The following is a 14,407-nucleotide window of genomic DNA, read 5'->3' as shown; positions in this document are numbered from 1 at the left end:
CGCGAGTTTGGCCCTATATGCATCAGCTCCGAATCATTGTCTCTAGTCAAATGTTGGGTTTGCCCGGCTCCTGTGTTTTGGTGCCTTACGTTCCGCTTTACCGGCTAAGGTAGCACTAGGAGAACTACTGCGATTGTGTCCTGGTTCATCCGGATGAGCACCTCAGTAGAGAAAGCCGAAAACTGACTGTCATGATATAGCGTGAGACTGGTCAACCACTCGATGACCTGTGGGAATGTTAGAATTCCTCTGCCTTAATGAAGGGCCGTTTTCCGGCCAGGCATATACGCACCCCAAGATCAGGAGAGTGCGGAGCCACCAGGGGCTATCTAGTAGCCCCACTATCAAACTCCTATGGCTAAGTGAAACTGTTAAAGCATTATAGTCCGGTTGCCTCGCTCGCTCCGCTATCACCTCCTTAATAGGACCAAGACGTTGGGTTAAGTGTGAACATGTGTTTTTCCTAGCACCTCCGCATTATATGCGTGGGGGTTGAAGCCGACGACTGCAATCTTTCAGGTTATACACACGTATACAAAAAACGGCTGCCCAGGAGGCATCATATTACTTTCAGGCAAAAGTATAAAAATAGCCTTATAAAACTCTATAAAAGCATTTCGCTTACAATGAGATTACATATCACTCAAACATAATATTTTTTGAGCACTGGGTCTCTACCAAATATGCACCTTCAAGAACTTCTTCAAAGTAGTGCTCAGCAGCCTTTCGACCTATGGCCGAATCCCGCGCTGCAACATTGGTAGCATCCATCTCCGCCCAGTATGCCTTGACACGGGCAAAGGCCATCTGTGCGCCCTCTATGCACGCCGACCTCTTCATGGCATCAATGCGCTGCATCACATCGAGTAACTGCTGCACCAAGCTGAGATAGCTGTTCGGTTTTGACCCTTCCGGCCATAACTGATCCACAACAGACCTCATGGAGAGTCCGGACAACCTATTTAGTTTGGCCCATTCGGCTAATTGGTCATTCAATGAAAGTGGACGCTCGGGAGTATGGAATTGTCTCCAAAACAGCTGGTCTACTCCACGGTCCGTCTGACCCTGGAAGTACTTGGCCGCATCGGCAGCGCTCGCCGCCAAATCCATATACACATCCTCCGAGCTCCACAGCCGATCCAGGGGGGCATACTGTGGATCTCCGAACTTCCTCCGCAACATAAAGGATTTCCCAGCTACAATATCCTCGGCTTCCCGCAGCTCCTCCTTCTTTGCCCTCATAGCAGAGCGAAGGTCCTTTCTCGTCACAGTAGCCTTCTCAAGGTCCGATGCCTTCGCCTGGTTTTCCTTTTCAAGAACCCGGCAGCGGTCGGCGGTGGCTTTTAATTCTATGGCCATCTTGGCCATCTTGTCTCGGCTCTCGCCATGTGCGGCCTTCTCGGCTTGCAACTCTTCGGCCGCCTTTAAAGCAGCCGCATTACCTAACCTCGCTTGTTCCTTGGCTCGGGCAAGTTCTGCCCGCAAGGCTTCAACATTGGCAGCCCCATCTGCAGTCACAACATATTAAAGATACTGGCATCATGCTACTCTTCCTATGTGACGTTCACCAGATAATGACACTTACCCCGTGCCTCGTCAAGCCTTTTGTTAACAAGCTTGATGTCGGCGTCTGCCGCATCCAACTGCCGTTCTAAATGGGCAAAGTCGCTAGTCCGGCTAGCCACCGGAGCTTCCATCACCTGCACATCGAGGCAGTATGGTTATTACCTGGGAATATGATCCTCTGTTCGTCGTCGTTTCCGACGACAACTAGAGTCTCAGGGGCTACTATCTACACAGGGCACACCTAGTATGTGCAGGACTATCATACATTATTTTACGTACCTCAAACCCTGTCAGTAGACTCATAAAAGCTTTATGCAATCCGCTTTCGGCGGACGAGATTCTCTCCATCACAGTATTCATCAGCACACGGTGTTCATCTGAGATGGCCGCTCGCCCCACCAACTCCCTCAGAACATCCGACCGCACACTAGACGGTGCCGGACTCGTTTGTCTGCTCTCTTCGGGAGCCGGACACTGGGAACTTCGGGGGTCGACAGGATTATCTTCTGGCCTCGCCGGACTCGGAGAGGCCCTCCGCGACGACACTTTAGGGTCGCCCGCTTCCGGAGCGGAGGAGGTGTTTCGCTCTCCATCATCTCTGGAAAAAGATCCCCTGAAGACGTGCTCATTTGAGAGGGGCTAAGGCCTGAACTGCAAAGATACATGCAGTGGTTATCTTCTCAGGAGAAAATATGACATATCTGTACTATTAAGGTATTTTGGGTCACTTATGACTCGTGGGAGGACTGATCCCCCCGCGGACTTTGTGCGGCAACCGCACCCCCCGGGGTAGGACCCTCTGTGGGAGACTTCTTCTCCCGTTTGGAAGCTTCGGCTTCCGAATCCCCAAACGCAATCCTTTTCCTCTTTTGGTCGACTTCCTTCATGGAGACGCTCGCTCCCTCGGCTAGAGCGGCCAGCGTTTGGGGCCCGCGACCGCCCGCATTTTCCTTCAAGGGCTCCGGGCAAGGTGCGGCCTGGAGCATCTTTTCCAATATCGGTTTTTCCAAACCCTCAGGGAGGGGGCCAAGCACCGAATCAACTTCGCCTTCGTTAGCCAGTCCTGTTCAAAAAGCGGACTCTCAGAAATAACTTAGCATCAAAGGAGAGGTAGTACGCTCGGTCGAAAGATGCCTTACCTGTTCGGCGGCGCGGTTGCTGCTCAGGCCCGCGTCCTCGGTGATTTTCGGACACTCCACTTGAGGTCCGAAGAACGACTTGTACATCTCCTCGTGCGTCAGGCCGAGGAAATTTTGAATGGTGCGCGGTCCCTCGGGATTAAACTCCCAAAAGCGAAGAGGCCCGCGTTTGCAAGGCTGGACTTGGCGAACCAGCATAACTTGTGCTACTGCAACCAAACTGAAATCTCCATTAAAGAGATCTTGAATGCGGCTTTGCAGTATAGGCACGTCCTTGGCCGGACCCCAGCTCAATCCTCTGCTAATCCATGACATCAGTTGTGGTGGAGGGCCCAGGCGGAAGACAGGGGCGGCCGCCCACTTGGCACTTCTAGGAGCCGTGATGTAGAACCACTCCTGTTGCCACAATTCAGACACCTCTGGAATGGAACCTTTGGGCCATGCAGCTCCCTTCATCTTGCGTATTGAGGCAACTCCGCACTCCGCATGTTGCCCCTCGATCATCTTCGGTATTACTTCAAAGGTTTTGAGCCATAGGCCAAAGTGAGGGGTAACCTGGAGGAAGGCCTCGCACACAATAATAAATGTCATGATATGAAGAAAGGAGTCCGGAGCTAGATCATGGAAATCTAGCCCGTAGTAAAACATCAAGCCCCTGACAAAAGGATCCAATGCAAGGCCTAGACCTCGGAGGAAGTGGGAGACGAACACGACGCTCTCGTTGGGTTCGGGGGAAGGGACGGCCTGCCCCCGGGGAGGCAGCCGATGCAGAATCTCGGCGGTCAGATATCTGGCCTCCCTCAACTTTTTGACGTCTTCTTCCGTCACCCGTCGGCCTTGAAGGCTAGATCCGGACATGACTGAAGGTTCGGAGCACCTGACCTGAACTTTGGGCGTTTGAGCTTGAGGTGGGGGAAGGATTCGATTGAGCACGGGAGGGAAAAATAAAGGGCCTCATCCCTTTATAAAGAGGGTGGATATCGAGCGTCCTCCCCGTGTCCGTTTGGACTTGCCTATGATCTAGGAGTCCTAGAAGCGGTTGGGTTACCTACGCCCGTATTGATGAGAATCCCGGAATAAGGGGACACGATCTTTGCTTTAACAAGACGTGCCAAGGAAACCGCCTCGCATAACGCGCTAAGATGGGACAGTAAAACAGTTCGAATATAAGCTTGGTCGTGGTGTGATGTCACACTACGGAATACGTCAGCAGATTAGATTTGTGTAAATATTATTCTCTCTATGGCAATATGTGGAAACTTATTTTACAGAGCCGGACACTATCTTTGTGTTCAAAATCTTCTATGAAGTACTTGGAGGAGGAACCCGCCTTGCAATGCCGAAGACAATCTGCGCACCGGGCTCGTCGTCATTGAAGCCTGGTTCAGGGGCTACTGAGGGAGTCCTGGATTCGGGGGTGTTCGGATAGCCGAACTATACCTTCAGCCGGACTCCTGGACTATGAAGATACAAGATTGAAGACTCCATCCCGTGTCCGGAAGGGACTTTCCTTGGCGTGGAAGGCAAGCTTGGTGATACGGATGTTCAGATCTCCTACCATTGTAACCGACTCTATGTAACCCTAACCCTCTCCGGTGTCTATATAAACCGGAGGGTTTTAGTCCGTAGGACAACATACACATCAACAATCATACCATAGGCTAGCTTCTAGGGTTTAGCCTCTCTGATCTCGTGGTAGATCTACTCTTTTATTACCCATATCATCAATATTAATCAAGCAGGACGTAGGGTTTTACCTCCATCGAGAGGGCCCGAACCTGGGTAAAACTTCGTGTCCCTTGCCTCCTGTTACCATCCGGCCTAGACGCACAGTTCGGGACCCCCTACCCGAGATCCACCGGTTTTGACACCGACAGAAGGCTTAAGTCAATGTTATATTCATGCCCCAATCATGAGCTCTAAGGAGAAATTATTATTCAGAACTTTTATGCTCAACTTTCTCGTGATGATCGATCCATGCTTGATACTTCTTGTATTGGTTCCTTTATGAAGAAGACTATTGACTTCTGGTAGGATCTTTTAAAAAGAATTAAATGCAACTCTGAAGATTGGGAACTCGACGAAGGTAAAGAGTCAGGTATTAAGCTCAAGTATGATTGTGTTAAATCTTTTATGAATACTGATGCTTTTCAAAAGTTCAGCACTAAATATGAACTTGACTATGAGATAGTAGCCTCTTTTTGTGAATCATTTGCTAAGTTGATCTCCCTAAGGAGAAGTGGTTTAAATATCACCGCCCTATCAGAGAAGAAATTTAAGAACCGGTAAGGGCTAAAGATGAAACTATTATTTATAATGTTGATCTAGTTGTTCCTACTGCTTATATTGAAAAACCACCTTTCCCTGTTAGGATAAAGGAACATGTTAAAGTTTCAACTGTGGTTAACAGAAGTTATATTAGAACTTCCAAACCTGCTGAACAAATCAAAGTAGAACCTAGTGTTGCTATGGTTAAAGATCTCCTGGTTGAAAATATAGATGGGCATGTTATTTACTTCTTTGATGAAGCTGCTAGAACTTGCCAAAACCAATGAAAAGGATAAACATAAACCCGTTGTTGGCATGCCTGTTATCTCAGTTAAAATAGGAGATCACTGTTATCATGGTTTATGCGACATAGGTGCTAGCGTGAGTTGCTATTCCTTTTACCTTATATCAACAAATTATGAATGATATAGCACCCGCTAAAATAGAAGACATAGATGTTACTATTAAACTTGCTAATAGAGACACCATCACACCACTTGGGATTGTCAGAGATGTTGAAGTCTTGCACGGGAAAATAAAATACCCCACTGATTTTCTTATTCTTGGTTCCCCACAAGATGAATTTTGTCCCATTATCTTTGGTAGACCTTTCTTGAACATCGTTAATGCTAAAATAGATTGCCAGAAGCAAACTGTCGGTGTTAGTTTTGGTGATGAGTCTCATGAGTTTAATTTTTCCAAGCTTAGTAAAAATCATCATAAGAAAGAATTGCCTAGTAAGAATGAAATATTTGATCTTGCTTCTATTGTTGTGCCTCCTACTTATCCACTAGAACAATATTTTCTAGACCATGAAAATGATATGCATCTGCGGCGTGGAGGCATTGTCGGGGCTGCGCGGTCCGGTACCCGGCCAATTCATGGTAACGCGCAGCCTCCTGTGGCCGGATATGCTCAAATCTGACGGTCGGGCTTGACAGTGAGGTGGACAAGAAAATGGCAGCGGGCTATGGCGGGGGATGGGGCAGGGGGGTTAGACATCGAAGTGATCGAGAAAACGGCAAGGGTAAGGGGCGGGGGAGGGGAATAGAAAAAGAGGCGTCTGTGTCGCCGATGGATGGGTTAGGCTAGGATAACGGTACGCATCCCACCCGTCCACATGTGTCTGTTTCGACGCAAACGCATCCAAATTTGGCCTGGAAATGGGTCAAAAGCGGACGAAAAATAAACGATTGTATCTTGGCTCTCGCATGTTGGGCCATATTTTTTGTCCGTTGTCGTTAAAAAGACGCAGCTGGAACATTTGAGGTTGTGTGTTGGAGTTGGCGGCCTTAGGACAACTCCAACGCATGACCACAAACGGACGTCCTTTTGGTCCAGATTTGGTTCGTTTGGCGCGGCAAAATGGACGCCCATGTCTGGTTTGGGCCGTTCGCGTATCAGTGCACCCAACGCACGGCCGCATCCCAAACATTATTCGTGTTGGACTTAGAAAAAACACCCAAAAACATTATTTCTTTTAAAAGGCATTGCAAAATAACTTAAAACATAAATACATTAATTAAACAGTCCACCATTGTCAGGCCCATGCACAGCAGTTAAGATGAAATAAAAAACAAAAAAGAGAATGCGACCACCCCGCGCACCGCGGATGTCATTGCGGACGATGTCGTCTTCACACGCCACCATCCTCGTTGTCGCTATTCAGGTCGATGCAGGGTGGGTCGTCCAAAGGTGGGGCGACGACCCCCAAAATGGGTCAGGTGCATGTTGTGCAGGCTGCGACGGCGACAACGACAGCGGCGTTGACCACAATGCCCATGCATGCTCCTCCGTTGCCTCGTCCTTCACCTAAATCTTCACCTCCTGCTTCACGTCCAGCTCTGGCATGTAGACGTCTCTGGACGACGACAACTCGAGCATCTCCTGCAGGCCCTCCCATTCCTCCTCTTGGCGGCGCTTGTACTCCCGCTCGGAGTCCTTCATGACGGCCTGCACGAGCCGCTCCTCCTCGGTCGTCATGGCGGGAGGCTGCGGGGGCGGCGGTGAAGGGGAGGGAGAGGGCGTCGGTGTCAGGCCGCACATCCGCGCGCGGCAACACGCGCTCTGGGTGGGCTCGATGCATGCACACGAGGCACACTTTGGGACACACGAGGCGGGCTACGAGCACGACCGGGAAAAAAGGTTTGCCGGCGCATGTCGTGCTCGTCCTGGAACCATGTGTCCCAGAGGGGCGAGTCGACGTTGTACATGCGGTCGGCGAGGTGCTGACGCGAAATCCGGGCACGACGACGGGTGACCTATTGGAGGCGGGCATGACCGCTCGCTGGGACGGGGGGAATGGGCACCTGATCTGGGCTCAGATGATACCCATTGGGGACGTGGGCATCTAACCACGACAGTGGGGTGCCGGTCTCCCAGTACTGGCGGCAGATGGCGACATTGATGTAGGGCCGAAAGCGTGGCATGGCCGCGGAAGGGGAGATGGATCAAAAAGATGTCGGCGAAGTGGAGTGGCTGGCCGTGCTTCCAGAAGAGGCAGACGACGACCCCCGCCTCGTGGTCGTGCTTACTCTTCTTGCCGGGGTGCCACTTCCAGAACCCCATGGGTAGTAGGAAGCGAGGTTGGCGGCGGTGCTAGGCTAGGGTTTGCTGTCTGCGAGGGAGGGTTGGAGGGAGCAATGGAGATGATGGGCAAGTGGAAGTGGATGGGGAAGTGAAAGTGGAAATGGAAGTCCACGGCTTCGCCATAAAAAAAAGACATGGCACGGGCGTCTAGCTGGCTGACTGACTGACGGGCCCGCTCATCCGTGTGCATTGACTGAGATAGATGGGAGGTAGTTGAATGGCCAACATGATGGTCAGAGACGGACGATAAGAGACCACGTGCCCATCCGTTCTCTGTCCGTTTGACCGCAAAGTTAAACCAAGTTTATGCCCAGAATGGGACGAGCCAGACCAGAAACAGATGTTTTTTGCGGATAGGGTTGTGCATTGGAGTTGCCTTTAGCCTCCTGGAGTGCGCAACACCTTTCCCGGATACAGCCGGTAATATCAAGAAGTAAATAAAAAGGGATAAACACAAAACATTCAGGAACGACCTAATCAGTTCATCACATTATACTCGAGTAAATCAACGAAGAAGGACGTAAACAAACAAATGCCTATCTCATGTGATGGTTCACGCAGGAACCCTACAACTACAAACTAGAACAATTACAGTTCTTACAAGAAGTTAAACTCAAGGATAAGCACACAAAATTCGAGGAGACCAGACAAGCAAAAATTTCACAATATCTTTTCGAAGGATAAGCACAAACGGAAAGGTGCCATAGCACCCGCGTGCCCCGACACCCTGTTATCCCGCGTGTCCAGTGACTTGAAGATTCGTGCAGAAGAATAGTCAGCAGCAGGCATGCGCATGCGCATGTTAATTAGGCAGCCGTTTTGCAGGGTGTGATCAGGACTGCAGGAGACAGAGTAGGGCCGGTCCTAGGCAGCTGTTTTGCAGGCTGAGCCACTGGTCAGAATTGACAAATTTGACCTCGAAGCGAAAGTATTTCATAAACTAAACTATTTTTAAAAACATTTCACATCGCTGATTTTTTTATGCAGCTCCCAACAGTAAGGCGCTGCATTTTACTGTGCAACTCCTTACAGTTAGGCGCTGCACAGTATAGTGCAGCTCCTTACAGCTAGGCGCTGCACAGTGTGGCGCCTGTGGGTTAGGCGCTGCACGATAAGAGTGTAACGCTTTGCTGTTGGGCGCTGCACATTAGAGGTCAGCTAGGTGAAATACTTTCAAACATAGTTTAGTTTGTGAAATAGTTTCGTCCTGAGATTAAATTTATGTTTTTTGCCGAGTCACTGTATGCATGCGAAAGAGACCTTCTGTTCCGTCCCATCATTGAAAACCATTGGCTCGCCTGCATGTGAAGCTTTATTCTCGTGAATGAGACCGCTGGACAGAGAGGGCGCTTTTCTCTTTCTCAGAGAGGTGCTATGAGAGAGAAGTGAGAGAGGCATTGTGTGTAATCGAAAAAAGAGCAGAGAGAGAGGCGTTGTATGCAAGAGAGAGAAAGGAAAAAGGAGCAGAATAGTTTTGTGTAGCCTGTAGTCAACAGTGTTGTTGTTTTATATTCTACCAAAAAGAAATAGGAGAGAGATGAGGATACTGCAGCCACATTTGTCAGGAACAGTAGTGCCACGGACACTGTTTTTACAATTAGAATAGGGGGAGTAAGGCCAAGGTCTAGACTAGACCCAGGTTTGTTTGTTTTTTATCCCTGTTCCTACGCTTGATGAGCTGCTAACAGAATCATTTACTATAGTGAGGCACACACATCTCGAAGCATCATATTTTAAATGAATGATACAGATAAGAGGGTGCCTGGACACGCGGGATCCAAAAATCCACTCTCACCACCTAAGCACAAAAAATTCACGGAACAGCAAGCAAAAATCATCGACCAGCAACTGCCCGCACCAACTCCATGACGTCAAACTCGAGGAGATCAATCAATTTTTCGGAGTTGGTATGAATGCCCAGCTTTTTACAGAAAGCTTAAAGCAATACAGATCAAGAAATAGGAAAGATAGACAGGCCAAAGTAGCTTAAGACAATCAAAGTTCATCAGGCAAAACTCGAGGAAATCAGTAAAGTTCATGACCAATTTGACCACCAAATTAGTCCAGCACGCCAAACTTAAGAAGATCGACAAGATTACATGACCAATTTCAGCGCCAAATCAGTTCATCATATACCAAACTTGAGGAAATCATCAGAATTTCATGACCAATTTCACCACCAAAGCAAGTTCATCATAATCCCAACTAGAGGAAATTAACAGAGTTCCCCACCAGACCACTGCCTACTCGATCTAAGACGATCAACAAAGCAAAACAAGGAAGAAAGACACCAAACATGACCACATCAACAAGGCGTCTTCCATGAGCACTACCACATCCACAAGGACTACTCGACCTTGACGTGGAAGACGTCCGTGCGCTCCTCCTCCTTGACCTTGAGCAGGGTGACCCAGAGCACGCCATTCTTCATCTCGGCCTTGATCTTGTCCATCTTGTACTCAGCAGCGGGCACCTCGATGCGGCGGTTGTACTTCGGCACCGCGGAGTCGTCGCCGTCGCCGTCCCAGGGCTGCTTCTCGCCCTCGCCCTTGATCACCAGGATGTTCTTGTCCGCGCGCACCTCCACGTGCTCCTTGGTCAGCCCCGGCATCGGCACCTTGAGGTACACCGCGTCGTCGTCCTCCTTGGCCACCCAGCGTCCGAGCCGCGACGCGCCAGCCCCAGCAGTGGAGGAGAGGCCGCCGGTCTGAGATGCGACGTCCTCCATGAGAGACAGCAGACGGGCCATGCTGGTCGGCGCGCCGAGCGGGTCGATCACGTCTGCAGAATCAGCACCAAGGACGGCAAAAGCAGATGAGAACGCTGCGATGTTGATACTTCAGAGCGAAGGCAAGGAAACGGCGCACCACAGTCCACAGGTGGGGAAGGGAAGCATACCCTGCGAGAAGAAGCTGGGGATGACGAGGTCGCGGCCGCTGTAGTCGTCGTCGTCGTCGTAGCGGCTGACCTCCTTGGCCTGGGTGTTGTACGGGCGGCGGGCGGCGGTGACGGCGGGGGAGTGGACCGAGCGGAAGGCCACGGGAGCACCGGACTTGAGGAGGCTGGCCGGCGCGATTTCCTTGCCCTTGCAAGCGACGGCGGAAGCCATGGTCTCTTTCTCCTCTTTCTCTCTCTTCTCTCTCTCGCTCTGTGGTGGGTGATGATTTTGGATTCTTGTGGCTGAGCGAGACGGGGGTGGGAAATGGAGGGAGACGGGGGTTTTGTAAAGGAGGAGCGGGAAGGCTTTCTTGGGGGAGGGGATGGTGAGGAGGGTTTAGAAGCTTCTGGGGAGATCGGATGAGGCCTCGAGCCTTCCAGAACGATCGGGAGACCACAGCTTTACGATTCGTGCTGCTTGATGTACCACGATCGGGGGCCATGGATGAAGGTAATCATTGATCTGCTGTGGTGCGCAAGGCAAGAGAAGTTGCTCTATGTCGAGTAATTTGCTTTCTCTAGTCTGCTTGGCGCTTGGCAATAAAGCAATCAACACCAAACTAAATTCTGTATAATTCTTGTATTACTCAATCAAGGATTACAATCACGGTTGTTCTAAAAAAAAAAGGATTACAATCACGGTTGAGAACGTCCAGAACATCCTGTGAGCCAAATCCAAGCCATATCATAGTTCGGCCTTTAGGCCTATCAAAATTTGCCACCGCGTGACTAGAAGAATTCTGAATCAACACCATTTTCTTGAGAGAATGAACAAATGGCAAATGTACACATTGTGAAAATTCAGGAAATCAACCAAACATGCCTTGACGTCAAGACATGCATGACTTTATTTAATGAGCTGTTATTTAATAAAATTTTCTTTGAAATGTTTTTTTTCCTGTGTTTAAAGTGTAGAGTTTATAACCATGTTCCAACAACTTGATGCCATCGGACATCACACATTTCGGTGGACTCATTACTCATAATGTATTATTATTATTATTATTATTATTATTATTATTATTATTATTATTATTATTATTATTACTAGAAAGATTGAGGGCCCTTTGCTGCACGGTTAGTGTTGTCAGAATTTCATAAATAAAATTATTTGGTTTGGTGTGCGAGGAGATGATGAAGGTTTTTTTTTGTAATTGTGATGGCCTCTTTCTGAAGGAATGATTATGGTTATCTGCAAATTAACCCACATTTATGCGGGAAAGTTTCTTGGAGTGGTGACCACGTGTATTATATTACTGTTATAGGGTATGTATATCGGTATTTTTTTACCAGGTGATCAGAGGATGCGAGACTATGTATTTTCAAAAGTTGGATTGCGCCTTTCCTCCCTTGTGCATCGACATCGTCGGCCACGATTGACCCCAGCGCGAGAGATCTAGGAGCCCGGTTCCTGAGGGGGGGCTCCGTCACGCAGCACTAGCCAAGATGGCTAGGGGTGCTTCGGCCTCACTTCTGGCCATGCTCATGGGGAGGGTTTCGTTGGAGCCCAGGTGTAAGGGCATATTTCTCCCTAAGTGGTTTTGGTGATTGATGACGATGTATTTGCAGACTAATCGTGTGCAGTGGCATTTCAGATATCTCATGTCTAGGCACAAGACGATTCAGTGCCCCTCGGAGCCTATCGAAGACGGCTGTTCTCTTCGTTTCTTTTCGGTGGATTTGAGTCGTAGGAAAGCCATACTATTAAGAGGGGGCCCGCTTCGGAAAGGTTAGGGTGGATCAACACGTACACATCTGTTCCTTTGCACCACCTTTCCTTCGCTTCGATGGAGCACCATCCGTTTATCCATGTATCTGCGATATGAAGGCTGCCAAGTGCTAAAGACTTTGTGGCGTGCGGTAGTACGGCTCATAGGGAGCGGTACTACCGCAGGGCCAGCAGTAGTACCGCTCCCTGTGAGCGGTAGTACCGCTTCCTCTAGCCCTGACGCTGATGCATGCGGAAGTAGGCGCGGATGTAATTTTTTACTTCCGCCCTTACGCAGTAGTACCGCAACGTCTGTCCCGTACTACCGTGTCGGATTTTTGCACAGTTCCAACCTCAGCGGAAGTTGTTACGGAAGTAATTTATTACTTCTGTGCATTTCCATTGTCAGTTGATACCTGCCTTACGGTAGTACCATAGGGGCGCGCAGTAGTACCGCTCCGGCGGTTCTACTGCTCGTTGCCCTGTGCAACAGGCCCTCATCTGGTCTCTACCGCGCAAGCGGTAGTACCGCACCCTGCAGCGGTAGTACCGCAAACCTGTGCGGTAGTACCGCCTCCGTGTGCGGTAGTACCGCGTCACGCAGGCTGAGAGAGGGGATAATGGTTGGATCTTTTCCCCCACTATATAGAGGGGGTCTTCTTCCCCAAGAAGACCACCTCTTCCCTCCCCAAGCTCCATTGTTGTTCAAACCTTCATTTTCGCCCGATCTCTCTCCCTAGCCAATCAAACTTGTTGATTTTCAAGGGATTGGTTGAGAAGGCCCCGATCTACACTTCCACCAAGAGAAATTTGATCCCCCCACTAATCCCTTGCGGATCTTGTTACTCTTGGGTGTTTGAGCACCCTAGACGGTTGAGATCATCTCGGAGCCATATTCCATTGTGGTGAAGCTTCATGGTGTTGTTGGGAGCCTCCAATTAAGTTGTGGAGATAGCCCCAGCCTTGTTTGTAAAGGTTCGGTCGCCGCCTTCAAGGGCACCAATAGTGGAATCACGACATCTCGCATTATGTGAGGGCATGAGGATAATACTGTGGCCCTAGTGGCTTCTTGGGGAGAATTGTGCCTCCACACCGCTCTAACGGAGAAGTACTTCCTCTCAAAGGGAAGGAACTCCAGTAACACATCCTCGTCTTCACCGGCTCCACTCTTGGTTATCTCTTACCTTACTTGTGCAAGCTTATATTGTGTTGTATCCCTTGCTTACTTGTGTGCTTGTTGTTGTTGCATCATATAGGTTGCTCACCTAGTTGCACATCTAGACAACCTATTTTGATGCTAAGTTTAATTTGGTCAAGAAATGCTAAAAATTGTTAGTTGCCTATTTACCCCCCCCCCCCTCTAGTCAACCATATTGATCCTTTCAATTGGTATCAGAGCCTCGTCTCTTTATTAAGGACTTTTCTATCCTAAGAGTATGGTTGGCACCATAGACGAGGGGGAGGAGCACTCCTGTGCAAGTCCGTCCTTGTCTGCGGCCGATGGGGGATCCTCGGTCTCTCGCGAGGAGTTCAATGCGGCTTTGGATACATTGAAAACCTCCATGACGACCGAGGTTAAAGGCATGCTTAAGGAGTTTATTGAAGGTTTTAAATTATCCACCGCACCGTTGGAAGTGGTTAATCCCGCTAACAAGGTGACGGAGGCTAACTCCAATAAGGGGGAAGCTAGTGGTGACCAAGTTCCTTTGCCTAGTGGTAAGAGTGGGAGTGGCATCTTTGCCCGTGTTGAACCTCCCCTTACCTATGGAGGACCGGTTCCCTCCACGCATATGAATCATGTTGGTCCTTGATATGTCTCCGTCGTATCTATAATTTTTGATTGTTCCATGTCAATATTCTACAACTTTCATATAATTTTGGCAACTTTTTATACTATTTTTGGGACTAGCATATTGATCCAGTTCCCAGTGTCAGTTCGTGTTTGTTGCATGTTTTTTGTTTCGTAGAATATCCATATCAAACGGAGTCCAAATGGGATAAAAACTGACGGAGATTTTTTTGGAGTATATATGATTTTTGGGAAGAAAAATCCACGCGAGACGGTGCCCGAGGTGGCCACGAGGCAGGGGGCGCGCCTGCCCCCTGGTCGCGCCCCTGACCCTCGTGGGTCACCTGTAAGGCGGTCGATGCCCTTCTTTCGCCACAAGAAAGCTAATATCCGGATAGAGATCGTGTGAAA

The 14,407-nt window shown here is 49.3% G+C and overlaps 1 protein-coding gene across 1 annotated transcript; it reads right to left on the bottom strand.

The window, feature by feature from the left end:
• Positions 1 to 9,703: 9,703 nt before the first annotated feature.
• LOC125524353 (26.2 kDa heat shock protein, mitochondrial) lies at positions 9,704 to 10,775 on the bottom strand. Its single transcript, XM_048689416.2, has 2 exons — positions 10,461 to 10,775; positions 9,704 to 10,343 (listed from the first exon to the last, which is right to left on the bottom strand). Exons 1-2 carry the CDS (start codon positions 10,669 to 10,671, stop codon positions 9,910 to 9,912), a joined length of 645 nt encoding a protein of 214 aa, XP_048545373.2. The 5' UTR covers positions 10,672 to 10,775; the 3' UTR covers positions 9,704 to 9,909.
• Positions 10,776 to 14,407: the final 3,632 nt, after the last annotated feature.

The sequence above is a fragment of the Triticum urartu genome, chromosome 7A (assembly GCF_056163025.1).
Source record: "Triticum urartu cultivar PI428250 chromosome 7A, HENAU_Tu73, whole genome shotgun sequence".
Classification (NCBI taxonomy): Eukaryota; Viridiplantae; Streptophyta; class Magnoliopsida; order Poales; family Poaceae; genus Triticum; species Triticum urartu.
This window is presented reverse-complemented; position numbering and strand designations above follow the sequence as displayed.

Bases quoted from the DNA above. Each gene is read 5' to 3' on its own strand.
- LOC125524353 (XM_048689416.2), bottom strand. From the start codon at position 10,671: ATGGCTTCCGCCGTCGCTTGCAAGGGCAAGGAAATCGCGCCGGCCAGC. The intron at 10,344-10,460 runs GTATGCTTCCCT...CTGATTCTGCAG, and splicing joins CCCCAGCTTCTTCTCGCAGG to ACGTGATCGACCCGCTCGGC.